Genomic DNA, 19,785 nt, shown 5'->3' on the forward strand with positions numbered 1-19,785 from the left:
ATAACAGAATCCTGAAAGCATGCACATGACTATCCAAAGTAACCACGCTCTCCTTTTTGTAACCTTTGTTGTCCTCAGTCTCGTCTCAGTTTTATCATTCGTGTCTGATCTTAAGAACTGGAACTGTCTTATCAGTGTGTAAAAGTGCTTAGTAATACTTTGGACACTACATAAATAGTAAATAATAACTGCTGTGTTACCACTTAATGCTGTTACTCAAAAGTGTTCCGTTCAATCGAATCAATGTAATATCAGCTGTACTCTGCCAACAGAGGATTTTACACAGCACATGTCCATCAGCAGTCATTAGGTTAAAAAATAAATTGCCAATTATTCTGACGACCTGCCTCACAACACTATGTGTAAGGGAGCAGAGTTCTTCCATCAAAAGTGTAAGGGAGCTCCAAACTACCTGACTGTGTCACCGCCCTCTTAGCCTGGTGACTGGAGTATATCAAACAAACAGGTAAGTAGTTGGACAGAGGGGAAACAAGTTATCTTCTTGTTTCCTTTTTTAAGAAAAACAAACACACCAAAATCAATTAAATTTCATTTCTATATTTCAGTAAAACCTACTTGAATACACTTTGAAACAAGAGTACAACAAAATAGAATATACTTCAAATGTTGAATATACAAACTATTATAGTTCATTCTGAACACTGGTACTTCCCTCTTAACTTCAACTAAGAAACTGTACAGGTTTAGAACTACCTGACAAAAATTCATGCTGAGCGTGACCTTTCAAGTGACAGAGTGGAGCTGAAACTGAAATGTATGCACAGATGTCAAGGCTAAGTGAGTGACATAGGCATGTTACAGCAAAAGGCCAAAAGCCTGCTGCTATTTTGTCCACAATTAAGAAATTTAGACAGACTTTAACTACCATACAAAATATGTTACATGTAATTCTATAACAATACTGTGCTAGGTACAAGATTTTTAAAAAATTTGTTTTAATAAAAAAGCTTTACACAAACAAGCCATTAGCTTATTTCAAGAAAGATAACTGAAAATCAGTCTAAGGCTTTCATTTTAAATCTGCTAAGCTGTATGATACAAAATCCCTCTAGGTCTCTTTGTCTTCTTTTAGAAGCTCTTAATCCTCTCCTTTAATTCACATTCTAGTATACCTAGTAGCAGAGTTTTTCACATAGCACCAGTTGAGTACTGTGCGCACACAGTAGTAATTGCTGGTATGCATACAAAAATGCATCAGATTTGCCATCTGTAACAATGAGACTCCTCTCCCCCTGAAAATTAAACCAAGACAAGCCTCTCACAGAACTCATTTTAGTGTTCCAGGTCTTAGTGTAACTTGATATCGTAGTGAACTGTTTGGTCCCTTTCAGTCCAGTCCCTATAGTTTTCCTTCTTCATAGGTTCAGTTGTTTCCCAACTGAAAGAGGCAGTTTTCTGTCAGCATATGAATGTGTGGTTCAATTCCCACTGAAACATGGGACAGTTAGTTAATTTCCAGCAAGTCTCTGATATACGCATGTATGTTTACATTTTTAAACTCTCATTTTTGACTTCTTGATCATGTCCATTCCCCCACCCCACCCCAAGTCTGTCAGAATGCTCAATCAATAAAAGTCAGGAAAATCCATGTTGGTAACTGCCTTTTCTTCATTTCTCACATGTTACTATTCCTTCTGTTTTCATTGTTACAGGAAGGGCAATGGCTGAGGGCGTACTAACTACTACAACATGCGTCACAGTCTTGCTTCCATCTGCTGGCTTTTCTTCTTGCACAAGTTGCAGTGTTTTCATTTCACGTTCCTGTTTTAAAGCCACTGTATCTGTTTTCACGTCTGGCCCTTTTATGACTGCACTAATAACTCTGGGAGGAGTCTGGCCAGATGCCTGCTGGGCAGGCATTGATAGTCTCATTACTGGTGTCCCATGAGCTATAGACACAGGGGTAAGTGCTCTCACAGCCAATGGGGTTCCGACTATGTTAATACTTCCTGACCCAGTCAGGCCTGTTTTTGTCTGCAACTGACACTGTGCGAGTTGCGTAGCAGGGATGGTAATGATTTTGGCAGGCTGCATTGTGATTTTATCTCCATTTTCAGCAGATGCTGGCATCACGGTAGGGATTGTCTGGATTACTACCTTTGGGGTTGTTGCCGTTGTTGGACTTGTGCTGGTTATTAATGGTGACCCTGCATTTACTGACTGTACTGCCACAGTTGAAATTTTCTGCCCCAGAGATGTCATTACGACAGGCACTTGCATCGCCACACGAACAGTCCTATTGAAAGATTAATATATATGTATATACATTCATTGTGTTAAAACAGCTGTCAGATCACCACAAAAATTAAAAGGGATAAAAATGCCAGGATTTACAGGGAGTTGTGCCAAAAGAAAACTGTACCATTTTTGATACACCCAGCAATCAGAAAAAGCATTCACATCCTTTTTCTTCAGTTAAATACATCATCAGATTATTTAAAAAATGAGTCTGGTGGCAAGCATTCTGATAGCAGCAGCACAATGAGTGGGCTGCGAATCTGTCACAGAGGTCATGGAATCCGTGACCTCTATAGTGGCTGGTGCTGGCCCAGGGACTGCCCGTGTCGGGCAGTTTGGGTGTGTGGGATGGTGCTCAGGCCTAGGGCTAGGGGCAGGGGTTTGGGGAGGGGGCACTACCTGGGTTTGGAGGCCCCCTCTTCAGTTCCCAGGCGGCAGGGGGGGGGGTCATCTCCGCGCCGCATGCTACCAGCGCCCACAGACACTGTCCCCACAGCTCCTATTGACTGCGGTTCCCAGCCAATGGGAGCTGCGGCAGCCGGCGCTTGTGGCAGGAGCAGCAAGCAGAGGAGCCCCTGCCCTGACCCTACCTCCACTGCCTAGGAGCTGCAGGGGCACAGAGCTGGGTAGGGAGCCCCGCCAACCCTCTTTCTCCCCCAGTACCAACGGGGGACACGTGCTGCAGCCCGCACTGCCCTCCCCCAGCACCAGCGGGGGTCCTGGGCTGCCTGCTGCGGCCTTTCCCCCCAGTACCAGTGGGGGTCCCGGCGTGTGCTGCAGCCTGGCCCCCACCTCCCCCGCACCAGCAGGGGTCCCAGGTCACCCCCCCAGCACCTGCAGCATCCCAGACCGCTCCCCCCCGAGAGCGCCCCTGCCCAAGTTTTAGTCACGGTGGGTATTCTTAGTAAAAGTCATGGACAGGTCACGGGCCCATGGACTTTTGTTTACAGCCCATGACCTGTCCATGACCTTTACTAAAAACACCCATGACTAAAACATAGCTTTAATGATGAGACATTATCATGAGATGCTTGCAATGGGCTCCAGTCCCAGAAGCTAGACTGGTAAATCAGTTTCCATCCGGTAATAATGCTATTTTGATAATCTCAAAAAATTCAAAAATTTTATGTTTAAAAACAAAATCTGTTTAAATCAGTGGTCCCCAAATTGTGGGGAGCGCCCCCCCAAGGCAGCATGGAAGAACATTCGGGGGGGGGGGAACAGCAAGGCCTGTATCAGCCCACATGGGGGGCAGTCAGGGAGTGCCACGCAGCCCTGCTCTGCCCCCAGCTCCTTTCCAGCCCCACCCCCAGTCACAGCTCGGGCCCCAGGAGCAATCTGTTTCTTGGCCACAGCGGTGGCTCTAATCCTGGCCCAGCTCCCAACCACGGCCCCCAGGAGGGGTGCGGACAGGTTCCATTATTGGTAAGGGTGGTGTGATGGAAAAAGTTTGAGGACCACTGGTTTAAATAGTAAGGCCAAAGCTTTCTAAATTAAGGGAGTCTAAAGTTTGACTCCTAAATAAGTGGTCTCATTTTTCACGAGCTGAGTACTTAGCAGGTCAGTCTCACTGACTTGCAGGCTGCTCAGCCCTTTTGAAGAATCGGTCCACTTATTTAGGAGCTTAAATATGGACCTTGGGAGCCACAAAATCCTATTTTTGAAAATCTTGGCCTAAGGGCTTCATGACTGGAGACCAGTTTACAACCACCTATGCTGGGCTCCCATTACCACAAGTATTGTTTTAGCAAGGTGGCTGACACCAGCTTATCTGTAGGCACTATATTACAACAAAACTCAGCTTCCTGACTGAAGGGTTCAGCAGATGACAAACAGTGTGGCACGAACCTGGGAGCTGCTGTTGCTGGAACAGTGGTAGTGGTGGTGGGAGGACGAGATGACGTTTCATGCCCTGGAGAGGCAATATTCACAACTCTGGTGACTGCCTTCTCTGCTCTTGTACAATTTAACAGAGAAGAATTTTTTCCACCACGTGCAGATGCTGCTGCTTTCAAGAGGCTTTCTGCAGACAATGACACTCGTTCCAATGACTTCTCATCTGTAGACATTGATAAATCTTCATTGCAGGATTCACTTTTGTCATCATCTATGACCACTATGTTTTTTGGCATCTCCTTAAACTGATATACCAGCCTTTGCCCCTCAACCTTTGCAAGAATTCCCCTTTGATAGTAATATCTGCAAGGAAAAGTACAATTATGAAGTAAACAACACTGATGGATGTACATAGGGACTCAACATTTCAAACTTGCTTGTTGACATAGATCAAAAACACACTAATTTCTACAATAATAGGAAAAAAAACTATCAAACATACTGGCTAAGCATAACTATTCAACAATCATGGCTTAAAAGTTTGGATTGTGGTTTTTTTTAAATCATGTTTATACAAAATATTTAAAAAATAAAATATATTCACTGGGAATATGAAAAAGCCATGAAAATGGCAGAGATTATGATTTATAGTCTACAGTTGCATTTTAACTCTTGTAAAGAGTTAAAATCTAGTAGCTATAGAGAAATTTAGGTCAGATGTTTATGATCATACTTTTTTGGGTTTTTTTTAAGTCTCCGATTTAAAATGACTAATTATATAATTGCAGATTATTTTGTAATTAAAGGAAAGCCCCAATATTCTTCTCCTTCATTTACCTCAGGGCCCTTCCCATTGTCTCATAGTTCATGTCAGGTTTGTTCTTGTGCTTTCCCCATAGTTTGGAGACCGCTTTGGAGTCCACAAGTTTAAAGATGCCCTTCTCTCGCTGAGTCCACTTAATGTATCGAGGACAAGTATTTTTGTCCTGAAGAAGATCCAGAAGGAACTCCCACAAATACGTTGTATTTCCTACAAAAACAGAAAGCATATGAACGTTAGACAACTTACACTTAAAGATATTAAAATCCTCTCCATATATAGACATACAAAAGTGCACTTAGACAACTATCTGATACAGAAACTCTGAATGACTACATTACATACCATCCTCTGCCTAACCTTCACTTGTAATGTGAATGTATTTGTTCACTCTGATAAATTTAGGAAAGATTTCATAAATATTTACATTCTGAAACTCAAAGGGGCTAGCACTAGAACTGTGCTATGCCGCATGATGTGGGAGACTCGTCAAACCAAAATTAGCTTTCAACTGCTATAAGAAAGGGAGTGATGGAGTCCTACACCACCAACACTTCCTGAACTGCCTAGAGGACATAAACAATGCTCTGAAAGGAGTTCTGTTCAGCTCTTAAGACTGCAGATAGCAGTTCCAGAACATAGACTGTACATTCTCGGATGGAGTCTGGTGATGAGAAGAGAAGGAGAGAGAATAGAGAGATTACTTAAGGAAAGGGAGACTTTTTCTTTGGCAGAGGACGGGGGGAAAAGATATCCCCATACAGAAGCCCCTAGAAACCACCCTCTTTTTGACCTGCCTCCATCCCTCACCTTTATTACTGGGAGTTCAGTGTTCACAAGTGTCTTAGCCTGTTCACTGGACTCCATTGCTGCGCTAAACCTTCCCAACAGTAACATCAGAGTGCCTAAAACACCTCTAAATCTCCAAGCCATTCCCCTACTGTGTAATATTATTTGTACTGCAGTAGCCCACAGCCATCATAGATCAACACCCCATTATGCGATGCAGTATACAAACAGAGAAGAAAAAGACTGTCTCTACCCCAAAAAGCTTACAATCTAAGTAAGTGTATGCTCTCAGGTTTCAGAGCTGTAGCATATGTAATAGAGAAGACCCAGCACTGCACTAAATTTGAACAGAGAACCTGCTTGGATGGTCCAATTAGACCACTTCCATCTGGGAGAAGGGGGCTAGGAACAGAAAAACGCAGGCCACATTCTGTTTATTACAGGTGGAAGGAAGTGATTATGTGAACAAATCATCAAAAAAAGAAAGAAAAGGAGTACCTGCGGCACCTTCGAGACTAACAAATTTATTTGAGCAGAAGCTTTCGTGAGCTACAGCCCACTTCATCCGATGAAGTGAGCTGTAGCTCACGAAAGCTTCTGCTCAAATAAATTTGTTAGTCTCGAAGGTGCCACAAGTACTTCTCGTCTTTTTGCGGATACAGACTAACATGGCTGCTACTCTGAAACCTGTCAAAAAAAGAAAGGAGAACCTGCAGAATCATGCGATGGGAGAGCAGGGGAAGGACTGCTGAATGCTGAAACACAGTTAAAAAGTTTGTCAATTTTGAGATTTACTCACACCTAAAAAAATAAAATAAAAAGAAGCCCTTCAATGAGAGTACAGATTAAAATCTGACCATCCTATTAAAGGGACACTCAGTCAGAGTCCCCAGATTTTGAGACCTGACCAAGTTTTCAATCCTGGAGGAATGCAGGAGCCCAAGTAAATAAACAAAAGCCCATTAAAGAATAAATCTGTTTGTGCAACATGCTGCCATATCAATTAACAAATACTCAAGCATTCGCTCCTGAAACTTGGGGACAGCATCACTGAGGCTAGACTATTACAAAGTCTATGATAAAAGCACTGCAAAGTACATTTACTTCCCTTAGAGGTAGTTTAAAGAGTGCCACAGTCCTCAAAATTCCTTAAAATTTACTAACCCTTATCTGGGGAAGCTATTATAGTTCCACTTTATATTTCCACTTTACAGAGATTAAATGACTTGTCTAAAGCAATATAGGTCCTGATCCAAAGCGCACTAAAATCAATGTGAAACTTCTCACTGATTTCAATGAAATTCATATCATTCCCATAGTGAGTAACAGTCAGGAACACAATCTAGGAATCCAGTTCTCAGTTCTAACCAAGAGACCACACTTCCGAGACACTCCCAGATCTAATCATTTTATTCTGACTTGCCAAATGAAATGGAAACAAAGTTCCAGTACTAAGTGCTGTTTTTTAGATATAATACTTAATAGCTGTTCTATCTGCCATGATAAAAAAAAGCAAAAATGAGTTTTCAATTCAATAAATTGCTCCTACTAGAAAAAATTAAACTGTTAATTTGCCGTAAATTCTTTGGAATTCTTTTAACCATTATTGACTTCTAGTCCACCCAGATAGGATTTCTCCAATGCTCATTACCAACATGCTAAACCCCAGCTATCAATGCTATCTGTCTTTCTGCAATAGCTTCTGCAGTGAGAAAATGAAAACCTCACAGCGTTAAGCGAACAAGAATTTCAACATCTGTTGTTTCCCGTGCAACAACACATTAGATCCACAAAGTGCCAGATCAAAGGAAATGGCCCTCATTTTGCTGCAAGAAGTGGTACTGGTGATTCAGTAGGTGGCACTCTTCCCTCATAGTCTGCATTGAACGAAATATGTATATTTCCATCAGCAGGAGTTTGGGACAGCCATATTAATCACAAAAGAGTGCCAATAAAACTAGATTATACCACTGCATATTCTGTAGCTATTACATATTTTCTAAAATAGTGTTTTTGTTAATATTTAATATAAATTTTAAAACATTTCAATGGGATTTTTTTAATCCCTTCACTTACAAAGCCAGGATCCCTTAGTGAATCCAAGCATACAGACCTCTGAGGAAGAGGAAATAATGCCTGAAAACCTTTTTAAATGATCTAAACTAGGTTTTCTTTGCACAGAAGTGTCACAATGGTAAAGCCCAATAGGGCAAGTCCTTCCAGGGCTAACACACATGCTGTATCTCACTGGAAAGCTATGAACGTGCTCTAATGACTCAGAACCCTATCTGTGATTCAAGAAAGATTTGTCAAAACCGAGTTGTTTTCACACAAACGGTTCAGTTTCAACAAATCAGCATTTTCAAGAAAAACTGTTTCATCAAAAAGAAAAGGAGGACTTGTGGCACCTTAGAGACTAACCAATTTATTAGAGCATAAGCTTTCGTGAGCTACAGCTCACTTCTTCAGATGCGTATCGTGGAAACTGCAGCAGGCTTTATATATACACAGAGAATATGAAACAATACCTATTCCCACCCCACTGTCCTGCTGGTAATAGCTTATCTAAAGTGATTTCCAGTGCTGGTTTCCAGTGCTGGAAATCACTTTAGATAAGCTATTACCAGCAGGACAGTGGGGTGGGAATAGGTATTGTTTCATATTCTCTGTGTATATATAAAGCCTGCTGCAGTTTCCACGATACGCATCTGAAGAAGTGAGCTGTAGCTCACGAAAGCTTATGCTCTAATAAATTGGTTAGTCTCTAAGGTGCCACAAGTCCTCCTTTTCTTTTTGCGAATACAGACTAACACGGCTGTTACTCTGAAACCTGTTTCATCAAAATACTTCCAACGACCTGACCTCTAAGTCATTCTTTACCACCTAGGGATCCCGCCCCCCCCACAATAAGGACTCCTCAGGGGACCAATTAAGCCACGTTTACAGCTACTTTGCACTACCACAGCAGCTCAAAGCACCAGGGATGCACCAGTGAATCAGTCTACATCTTTGTGTGCATATTATATGTATAATATAATCTTTGACAGTTGTAGTCCAATATGAAACTGGTTGCACACCATCTGCTGTCACTCCGCTAGTCCCTGAGAACCTTGCTGTCAGTGCTGAATTGCGTAAGGAGTTCCCCAAAAGATGCCAAATGTAAAAACGAACCATAAACATGCAAGAAACTCTTGAATACACAACAACCCCACAATACATCCCAGACAATAAACAAAATATACATCTAGCCAGGCTCAGGAGGAGAGAGAACTCTCCTCAATAAATCTTGGAAATTGAGAATCCTGTGAGATGACCCCTTCAAATAAGTACAATTACAGGTTAAGTAATTGCTTCTTCTTTAAAAATTCCAGGACTGTCAAATTCTTATTCTTGGAAACTAAATATTTTGAGAGATGTTAAGTTAGCCAATACCCAGCAAGATACATGAATTGTTTTTAATATAAAAGAAGGGGTTAGAGACACAAGCAGAGTCAGTCTCAAAGAAAAGTGTCCTCAGAAAAATAAACTTTCAAAATATTGGTCAACTAAAGAAGAAGAGATCCCAAATGGAGAAAACACTCAAGGAGACAGGAGTTTAGACATTCTTCAGAAACAGGTTCTCTAAAAGGCCTAGAACTAGGTCACTTCCCTAAAGTATTCTTCAAGTAATGGAAAGCCAGCTCGAGTGAAGCCAGTAGAAAGGAACAAAGTACATCAGCTAAATTTTAATGGAAATTAAGAGGGCTAAGAGGATGTTGAAATGCAAAGTGCTAAAACACAACACAAATGTATTCTTTAAGGGCAACCAAAAATCTGTGACAATCAATGGGGTTCACTGGAATACCAACGAGTAAAGGGAGCAATTAAAGAGCATAAGGACACTGCAGAGAAGTTAAATGATTTATTTACAGTGGTTTTCACAACAGACTTACCTTGGTCACACTACTCCTCCCCCATTCTCCCCCAGACACCTGCTCGCAAACACCAGGCCTCTGGAGCTCTACCCTGATAAGGAACCAGGTAAACAGGAGGGGACTCCTGGATTAGAACAGAGCATGTAGAGTTCTCCATTCTCCAAAGGAGGAGATTTTGCACTACCAACTACACTAGAGCTGAAAACCATACATGTCTCATCCTGTATGTTGCTATTAAGTTCACTAAACCTTTGTCTCTCTTGAGTTTGGTTAAGACCTTTGCTACCAATTGTACTAGCGGACAGGTGTACAGGAATTTCTCTCCTTTTCTCTTCTTCAACATAAAGAAACAAAAAGAAAAGGAGTACTTGTGGCACCTTAGAGACTAACAAATTTATTTGAGCATAAGCTTTCGTGAGCTCACTTCGTCGGATGCATTCAATGGAAAATACAGTGGGGAGATTTATATACATAGAGAACATGAAACAATGGGTGTTACCATACACACTGTAACCAGAGTGATCACTTAAGGTGAGCTATTACCAGCAGGAGAGCTGGGGGAGGGGGGACCTTTTGTAGTGATAATCAAGGTGGGCCATTTCCAGCAGTTGACAAGAACGTCTGAGAAAAAATGGGGGGGGGGTGCGGGGGGGAGATAAACATGGGGAAATAGTTTTACTTTGTGTAATGACCCATCCACTCCCAGTCTCTATTCAAGCCTAAAGTTAATTGTATCCAGTTTGCAAATTAATTCCAATTCAGCAGTCTCTCGTTGGAGTCTGTTTTTGAAGTTTTTTTTGCTGAAGTATTGCCACTTTTAGGTCTGTAATTGAGTGACCAGAGAGATTGAAGTGTTTTTTCCGACTGGTTTTTGAATGTTATAATTCTTGACGTCTGATTTGTGTCCATTTATTCTTCTACGTAGAGACTGTCCAGTTTGACCAAAGTACATTGCAGAGGGGCATTGCTGGCACATGATGGCATATATCACACTGGTAGATGTGCAGGTGAACGAGCCTCTGATGGTGTGGCTGATGTGATTAGGCCCTATGATGGTGTCCCCTGAATAGATATGTGGACACAGTTGGCAATGGGCTTTGTTGCAAGGATAGGTTCCTGGGTTAGTGGTTCTGTTGTGTGGTGTGGTTGCTGGTGAGAATTTGCTTCAGAAAACAGTATCCCTTACTTAGGGTGATCTTTTCCTTATGCCACAAGCAGAAGTCCAAACCACTTTTTGTTTAGTAAGCAGCAAAGGCATCCATGTTTTGTGTCTTCCACTGGAGGAAGATCTGATATATCACATACTGATTCTGAGGCAACTTGTGAATGCCTACTACCACCACCTTTCTGCTGACTGGAGGGAAGGGGCAGCAAGGAAGGATACTCTATGCATCAGTGGAACTGATGGTGAAAGCATGGCTCTTCTGACCAATTGGTCAAGAAAGAACAACTGGAAGGCTCTAAGGTAGTGACAGTTGGCAACACAGGGGCACGTATGCATACACACAGATAGGTGATGGTGGTCGTGCACTGACAAGCATTGCCTCGCAGGGCCAAAACACTTCACACTAAAGGCATTCTCTTCCTGCCTCATCTTGTGGACACAAAACCAAGTCTTGTGATGTAAGAAAATATATAATAATTAGTTTTCCACCTAGTTAAGCCAACCACTGAACCTACTGCTAAGGAAGGGTACTTCCTTGTGTATATTTAAGCTACTGCAGAGGCTGAATCCACTACTAATGCAACAAGCTTCTCTGAACATTCAACAGGGAGTCCATAAATGAATTATTATACAGCGTAAGTGCAGACACACTGTCTTGCTTGCTCTGCCCGACCACCGTCTCTCCAGTGGCAGCGTAACAAAGCATGCGTCCAGCAACAAGCCAACAGGGAGCACAACACCCAGCATGAAGTGAAGTCAATATGTGCAAACAGAATTTCAGATGAAAATAATCATAACGGCAGTCGTTATGATTATTAAATATTGATATTACAGTAAAACCTAGAGGCCCCAATTAAGGCTTCAATTTACTAGACCCTTTACAAACACATACTAAAACATTGGGTGGAATTCTGGCTCCGCTGACTTCAGCAAGGTATTTACAAATCTTGGTATTTTACAATATGTATTTAGTACCAGTGCATGAAAGATGTATTGGGATTTTTAGATAAAATGCACTACATTATTCTAAGACTTAATACATGGAAGAAATTACCTTTGCCTTCTCTGGGTTTCTTCTTTATACCTAAATCTGGAGAACCATTGGAAATGGCTGACTGTTGGGTCTTTGGTTTACGGCCAGCTGTATATGATATTTAAAAAGAAAATTGTAAGACATACATATAATAGAAATAATTAACATCTTATGTCTGAGTGGTAATTCATGTTTCTCATGTTATTTCCCTTATTACATTGTATGGACAAATAGGCCTTTATCAAGTAGGCTAATTTAAAATCTTATATTATTATAAGGTAAGATTATTTATTTTGCAAGTCACAACACTAAGTCACAAACTAATACTAAGTTTGATTGTGGATTTTGTAAGTCAACGTAACTCAGTTCCAGATGAGTTAAATATAAGGTATGCACTAAACATAAAAATTAACACACTTACAAGTTTGCATTCCTTTGGTCTGATGTCAGTAATAATTATTGCTATATTAATTTAAATATCTTGTCCATTGTATTTTATGCTTCCTTTCAGAAGAACTAATTTGTTTTATAAAAAGATTAATAAATATAAGGAAAACAATTTTTTAAGAAATCTGACCATTGAAATTGTACTTTTTTTTTTTTTAAAACCTATATGGAAAACAGCTCTTACATTAAAAATCCCTTCATTACTATGCAACTGTGGAGCAGAAATACATTTTACAGTAGAAGAACATTACGACACCACTGAAGCAGAGGTCAAAACATGAAGTACTGCATCCCTTCATTTCTCTTTAACCTTTTGTCCGTTAAAGGGCTAGGAGCGAGAGTCTGTGCTGTACTTCTAAGAGGCGCAGCACCAAACTCACAGCGCACATAGAGGGGGGGCTAAGGTGATTGTAAGCCAATTTTCTACTTTCTTGATGCTGGGCTGTTTTCCTTTGTGACTCTCAGAATTATTTAGACAGCCTTCGGGGCCTAAGTTATAACATCCTCTCTGTGGCTGCCTATGATCCCCCTGCCTGAAATCTCTGCAGTGGTGCATGCTATGGCCATGCCCTGACATGCCTTTCCTGCCCCCAGTTATGCTCTCAACAGGAGGGCTTGCGAAGTGGGGGCCTAGGAAGGCAGCTTTACAGTTGATTTCCTCAGGTTCTTGTGCCAAGGGAATCCTTCCCCAGCCAGATTTGGTGCTTTCAGAGCCACTCTATGACCCTTTAACTCAGCATAAAGGGGCCAGAGCAAGGGGTGAAGATCTCACCTTAGGTCAGCAAGCTGAAGAGAGTCTGTGTTTCTGTTCAAGGCTAAAGAAAACTTCAACCAATACCTCTCATATCTTAGTAACATGAACACAAATTACTCCTGAAGAAAAGTATTGTGCATCAAACATTGAAATTTAACGACATGTATTTTTATGGAGGTGCCAGTTGCAGTTCCATAGTTAAGGCAGAATTGAGTTTTACACTTACAGCAGGGTATCAAACTCTTTGTAATGTACAAAAATAGAGCATATCCCTCCCAAAAATCAAAGAACTTACTCTTTGACTATAACTCTGTCTGGTAGCGACACAATAGTAGGTTAGGGAAAAGTGTTTTTAAAAAAGTCTGTTTACTCTCATCTGGGACCACAAACATTAAAATTACTTAATCATAAAGATCACTTCAGGAAGGAGCTACAGTTGTTTGGATGCCTTAATTCTGCATTTCCATACCATGTTTGCATTTCTGTTAAGTTAGCCATAATGAACTCCTTGGATTTATACCGCTTTATCCCTGTACTGTACTTTATCCTAAACTACTGCTGGGTCCTCCATCTTAATGTACTTTTTGTCTGTAAATCTTTACAAATCTCTGTCATACAGAAACATCTCTATATATGTGAATGATTCTGGTGCCTCAATGAAAACTGCTTATTTTACTAATTGCCACAGGGAAGACTAGCCTGCTGCCGTCCTCTGAAGGCAGTGCCACTTAGCAGATGCATATGAGTTTGGAGAATTTCAGTGTTTTAAGATGATTTACATTTGCTACATACGTTTTTCTATTAAATAAAATATACAAAACTCTTCTTAAAACTGTACAACTCTCCAAATTCATGTATTCCCCTGCTGAGTAGCATTTCCTTCATCAATGGGTGTCAAGCAAACAAGCAAGAAAGTAACTTCTTCCTTTAATAATTTAATTCTTGTATTTATTTTTTAAAATTGGTGATTTATGGATTTTATAATTTGATACAATGGTTAAAAAATTTACAAATTAGAGTCCAGTTAGTCACATAATGGACCTGAAGCTTATAGTGACAATGGAATATTTACAAAAGACATATACTGAGGAGGATTACTGCCCACTGAAGGCAAATTTTTAAAGGAAAATACTTTGCTGAGGCTATGGTTTAGTCATGCCTGCTTCAACCGAGGCAACAGCTAAATTCAGAGGGGAAGCAGGATTTTTTTAAAAAAATAAAACAATAAAAATAAAAAAGTGGAAAGAAGAGACAGAGACATTCTGTGGAAAGAAGAAAGTCCCAAAAGGCGCATACACACAATTGGCTGCACTGCAGTTGTGTAAGGACATGGCTACACTTGTAGATATAGAGCACTTTGAGTTAAACCAGCCTTCGTAGAGCGCAGTAGGGAAAGTGCTGCAATCTGTCCACACTGACAGCTACAAGCGTACTGGCATGGCCATATTAGCAGATCTTGCAACGGGCAGAGAGAGCAGTGCATTGTGGTAGCTATCCCAGCATTCAAGTGGCTGCAACGTGCTTTTCAAATAGGGGTGGGTGGGGTGGAGTGTGACAGGGAGTGGGTTGTGTGTATGTGGGAGGAGAGAGAGTGGGTTGGGGGGGGGGCTGAGAGTATGTCAGCATGCTGCCTTGTAAGTTCAGACAGCAGCAGACACCCCTGTCCCCCGCCTCTCTCTCTCACACACAGCATTCCACACTAATGTCTCCGAGCAGATAAGCATGCCGCCTGTCAGAAACGGAGCTTTCAAAGAGCATATCCGCATTCCTACAGCAAGTTCAAAACAATGACAAGAGTGGCCACTTGACTTAAGGGGATTATGGCTCGTTTCCGGAGGCTGATCAGAGCGCAGTAATGCAACACCTCGTTCACACTGACGCCCGGGCGTTTCAGCCAAGGCGCAAAAAGCGTTAATCTTCTCGCTGAGGTGGAGTACCAGGAGCGCTCTAGCCGTGGAGTCAGAGCACTCTACGTACCTTGCCAGTGTGGACGGGTAGCGAGCTAGGGCGCCCGGGGCTGCTTTAATGAGCTCTACCTAGCAAGTGTAGCCAATTCCTCAGTCTTTCCGACCAACAATTAGACATTCAAGTTACTGGCACCAAAAACTTGGCCTGCTTTAAGGTTAACTGCTAAGACAGCTTTAGTAACATGACCCAACTCTGGTAAATCTGACTGTTTGATAGAGAGAGATTTTGGAGGGTTGTAGATTTTATTTTTCACTGGATATCTGAAGCATCAAAATGGCTGAACAGAGTATTGTTGTAGCTACTGCAGAACTCATTATGGCATTTGGATTTTGACAAAGTTATTTTTCTCCTCATGGTGCTGACAGTAAGAACAATCTTACTACTATATTCAGAAAATAAGCCACAGCTAATGATGGCAAAATGGAGATACTACTGGAAGTTCAACTACAGTGTCTTAGGTGTTGTCTACACTAAAATCTTAAATTGACCTATATTAGGTTGATGTACAGCCACACTACCCTCCTTGGGTCCGTGATGCGTGTCCTCACCGGCAGTGCTTCCACCAACCTCAGAGAGGCAGTGTGAGGAGCTGAAAGTCCAGTCTCTCAGCTCTGCTGGCAGCTCCCCACAGGCTCCTGGCAGGCTGCACCCCACCTCAGCTCCTCATTCCCCACTGGGAGCAGGGGAAGCCGCCCGGGGAGGCTTCTCACCTCCCCATTCCCTGCTAGGAGTGCAGTGGGGGGTTTGGGGGGGGGGAGTGGGGAGGAAGCCGCCCGTGGCTTCTTGCCCCCAGGAGCGGGATCCAGCTGCCTCGGCTTCTCAGCCCCTCGCTTCCCCTACTGGGAGTCGGGCAGCCTTGTCAATTTGACAAGACAGCCAACAGCCAGGAGCAGGCACCCAGCCTCCTGTGCTTCTTGCCCTGGCTCCCAGCTGTGAGCAGGCTCCAGCTACCCAGCTCTCCAGGAAAGTGGGGAACAGTTGTGCTCTAGCTGCCCAGCTTTCTTGTCAATTTCACACTCCCATCCCATTTCTGCTGGAGAAATGAAAGCTCCATGAAAGCCATGACAAGAGAGCTAACAGCCCATGTAAGTAACAGAGTGTCTACACAGACACTGTGTCACCCTAGCTACACCATCATAAGCCCTATGCCTCTCATGGAGGTGGAGTTATTATCTCAGTGTTCTGGGGCACTTACATTGGAAGGACATGGCTGTAGTGTAGACACTGACATGATACAGTTGATGTAAGCTGCCTTACATCCACCTAACTGTGAATTGTACACCAGGCCTTAGCATCTAGTGTGAGCTGTGAACCTCAGCCCTAGGAGGAGGAAAAGGAGCATGTTTCAGCCTATAAAGTCACTGTTCACAAGGACCCACCCACAAACACTTTCAATGAAACACCTGGCGCTAATGTGCATTCTACAGTTCTTAAACCCCCCTCTCCACCCCAGGCAATAATTTATACAGATGTCATTTCCTCTCATGGTGGCCTGAACTTGTTTCTGATGTGGCATTTGGAATGATCTGAAATGGAATTTAAGGCAACCATATATTAAAAACAGTATCTTTAAAAGGGCCCTTAGATAAGCAAGAATGTCTAACACACCAAGATTTTCACAGGTTTCAACTATTAAAATGTTTCAAGAAACTTAGAATTTTATTTATATTTGAGATACTCCTTGTGACTTATGGAAGAAATTATACATATTCCAGAGAATATTTACAGACAAATTCTGTCTTGAATCCTTTAATTTTTTCCAGTGTTGCCTCCTTTTCTTATCCTTATTTTTTCAACCTTTTTTCTTATGATTTAACAAACCATATTCTTTTGCTTATGCTTTCCCCCTTCTTTTATTGCATGCTCACAGCTCAGAGTTCATTTTGTACACATTAGCATATGAGTGGGGATACTGTCAAAACTATCTCCACCTGAACCAGAAACTTTGCATACAATACTTTGGACTAGGGATAAAATATGCTTAAAATCTCTTACTTTAAATAAAAGTCATGTGTACCTTTTTTCTTTTTCATTGGCTCACGGATATCAGGGGATGTTGGAACAGGAGACATATCCATTGGTTCAGACTCCTCGGTTGACACCTCCACTACAGTCTCTGTTATCACATCTGGCCTCATCGCAGCATGGATAAACTCTGGGGTTGACACACAGGGAGGGACAAAGACTTCCACTAAAGAAAAAAAATGCACAAGATAAAGTTTCTACCCAGCTCCTTTATTATGTCGTAAATCAAATTATTTACAGCAAAGAACCTGGAAGGGACCTAAGATTCAGGTACCAAATCATGCAAACTTTACATAATTTGTCACTCAGGAGCTCAATCCAGTCCCCAAAACATGCATATACAAGTCAATGTTATTAGACATATGGCAAGGACAGGTATCTAAAAGTCCAATCTAGGTCTCACTAAAGTCAGTAAGAATGTTGCTATTCACATCAGAGGGAGCAGCAACTTGTCTAAAGGGCAGAAATAAGACTAGAGACTTAAATAAACTGTTTGCTGCAAGGTCAGTAACATTCTTTCTTAACATAGTAAGAAAGCATTCTACAATATTAAAAATAAGTGAAAGATAAATGGCTGCATTTTAAATCAGATACGTTTAAGTACTAGTGAAACTTTCCACGTTCCTCTTTAAAGCCCAAATTTAATTTTTTCAAAAATGGGTAGGAGTTAAGATGCGGCATTTTGATATTTACTGACGTTAATGGCCCACCAGCAGTTCTATCATACTCCTATTTTCATAAGTTTATAACTTATCCATGATTACAAATTCTACCATAGAACTCTACACACCATTAAGTTTAATCAAAATGTTACATATGCATATAGGAGAGTCCCCTTTGTCCCCACTTAAAACTATGAAACTGTTTATTCAGCATATTAAAAAAGAGATTAGTTTACAATTTTAGTTGTATTTTTGCCCATGTATTTCAAAAATCGTTTTTAGGTGAATTTTTGAAGACTGGTCATCTAAAACATACATTCAGGCTTATAAGTATTTTTTGTTATTTATTAGAAGTAGCCAGATTACCTTTTTACAGCTACTGGACATGAACTATTGTCCTCACTTGATTAACTGATTTTCATGTGTAACTTGTATCACCCCCTAGCACAGGTTGTATGCTACATTATATCACCCAACAAACTATATAGTACATAATGGCTCCTTTGGAGACATTATGGTTTACCTGGTTGGAAATCCATTTTTTTTAATAAATACAGATTCAGCCAAGGAGCCATAACTGTTGTAAATAGGACTCTAGTAGAGTTAGGGGGCAACTATACATTTGTTATATATTTACACGATAGGAAAATTTCTCGAGCAAACATTAAAATATAGCAAAACTCATGAGAAACTTATAATCCTTAAATATTATTACAGTACTTGAAAAAGGGATAAACTTAGCTACTAAGAACTATGGCCCCAATCCCACAGAGACTTAAACTCATACACAATTACACATGAGTAGCCCTAATGAAGGGAACAGGGCTAATCACATGCATAAAGTTGAGTACATGCTTATGTTTTTGCAGGATATGTTATTATGGATTGGATTTCAACCACAAAAACAAAATTCAAAGTCAAGTTGCAATTAATGAGTTATACTTTTGATATATACATATTTAAACAAAAAATATCCAAGTTGTATTAAATATTTTTAGTTGATTTTAGAATGGCCTAAATTGAGGGAACAAAAAAAATCATCTCACATCTTTTGAAAGTGGCTTCTTTCCCAAGCATTCAAATGATTTCTACATTCACCAAGTATCCAAACTTTATAATGTGACAGATTCCCATTTGTCTTTATTACAGGTGGGGCTCAGAGCAGTGCCTATTATTAAGGTTGCCCACACTTTCCAACTGTTTTCAGATGCTTATAACTTTGCAAAACTCTTAACAGTTTGGGCTGAAATTTTCATGCCAGGTGTCCAGCTCAGGCTGAATTTTTTGGAATATTTCAGCCACAACAATTCAGTCATTTCCAAAAATAAGGCTATGGGGAAATATGCTGTTTTGCCCATATAAAAAAAAAGGTCTGGCAACTTTTTTGTTTTCGTAGCTCCTGTGCTCATCCACTTTGGAAAAGCGACTTGAAATTTGGCAAGGGGTGGGGGAGGACTTTATGTCAGGGACGTGCCTTTTCTATTCCTGTGAAAATACACCCAAATTTGGCCAAGTTATAAATCTCAAGAATCGTGGTTCACAAAACTCAGTAGAGACTTGCTAGAGCTTCACAGTTAAATTCCCTGAAGATTCCACCTGCACTGAGCATGCTCCAGCCTGGGTTCCGGCAGGACTTTCCCTGCAATTGCAGCTGAGTTGCCACTGGAACAGAGGTCAGAGAATCTGTCTCTCCTGTGCACTCAATGCTCCACCTGCCGGGCCCAAGCAGCATGGAGGAGGAAACTGCCCTATTCTTCTAGTGCAGAGGAGACAAGAGCCAGAACCAGAGGAGGGAGGGGAGTAGACTGAGACCAGGACCCTGGGGGCAGGGAGAGAGCAATCTTAATTAGGCCTCCATGTGCATAGGGATTATGATACAGTCTTTAATTATGACCACATGCTATTTTTTCCACAAGATCCCTGCCTCATTCAGTTCACCAAATGAATGGTGCTCGTTTAATAAGCAGCTATTCAATATTTTGGTTTCAATGTATTGTTTAAACGAGTGATCCCATGCCTTACTTACTATACACTATTCAAACCCAACTCCAAAGACAGAATTATCTTCGTGGGCTTTCCTATGGCACTCATCATTATGCTGAGTGCTTCACAG

General features: G+C 41.2%; 1 protein-coding gene across 11 annotated transcripts in view; it reads right to left on the reverse strand.

The window, feature by feature from the left end:
* Positions 1-542: 542 nt before the first annotated feature.
* ELF2 (E74 like ETS transcription factor 2) overlaps positions 543-19,785 on the reverse strand; it is a 63,505-nt gene continuing 44,262 nt past the window's right edge. For all 11 annotated transcript variants that reach the window (XM_073341142.1, XM_073341137.1, XM_073341143.1 and 8 more), the window contains 5 exons: positions 17,003-17,176; positions 11,838-11,924; positions 4,933-5,125; positions 4,108-4,458; positions 543-2,257 (listed from right to left, as the gene is read on the reverse strand). In XM_073341142.1, the coding sequence (XP_073197243.1) occupies positions 1,630-2,257; positions 4,108-4,458; positions 4,933-5,125; positions 11,838-11,924; positions 17,003-17,176 (1,433 nt within the window). In that variant the 3' untranslated portion in view covers positions 543-1,629. The remainder of the gene's footprint in view (positions 2,258-4,107; positions 4,459-4,932; positions 5,126-11,837; positions 11,925-17,002; positions 17,177-19,785) is intronic.

The sequence above is a fragment of the Lepidochelys kempii genome, chromosome 4 (assembly GCF_965140265.1).
Source record: "Lepidochelys kempii isolate rLepKem1 chromosome 4, rLepKem1.hap2, whole genome shotgun sequence".
NCBI classification, from domain to species: domain Eukaryota; kingdom Metazoa; phylum Chordata; order Testudines; family Cheloniidae; genus Lepidochelys; species Lepidochelys kempii.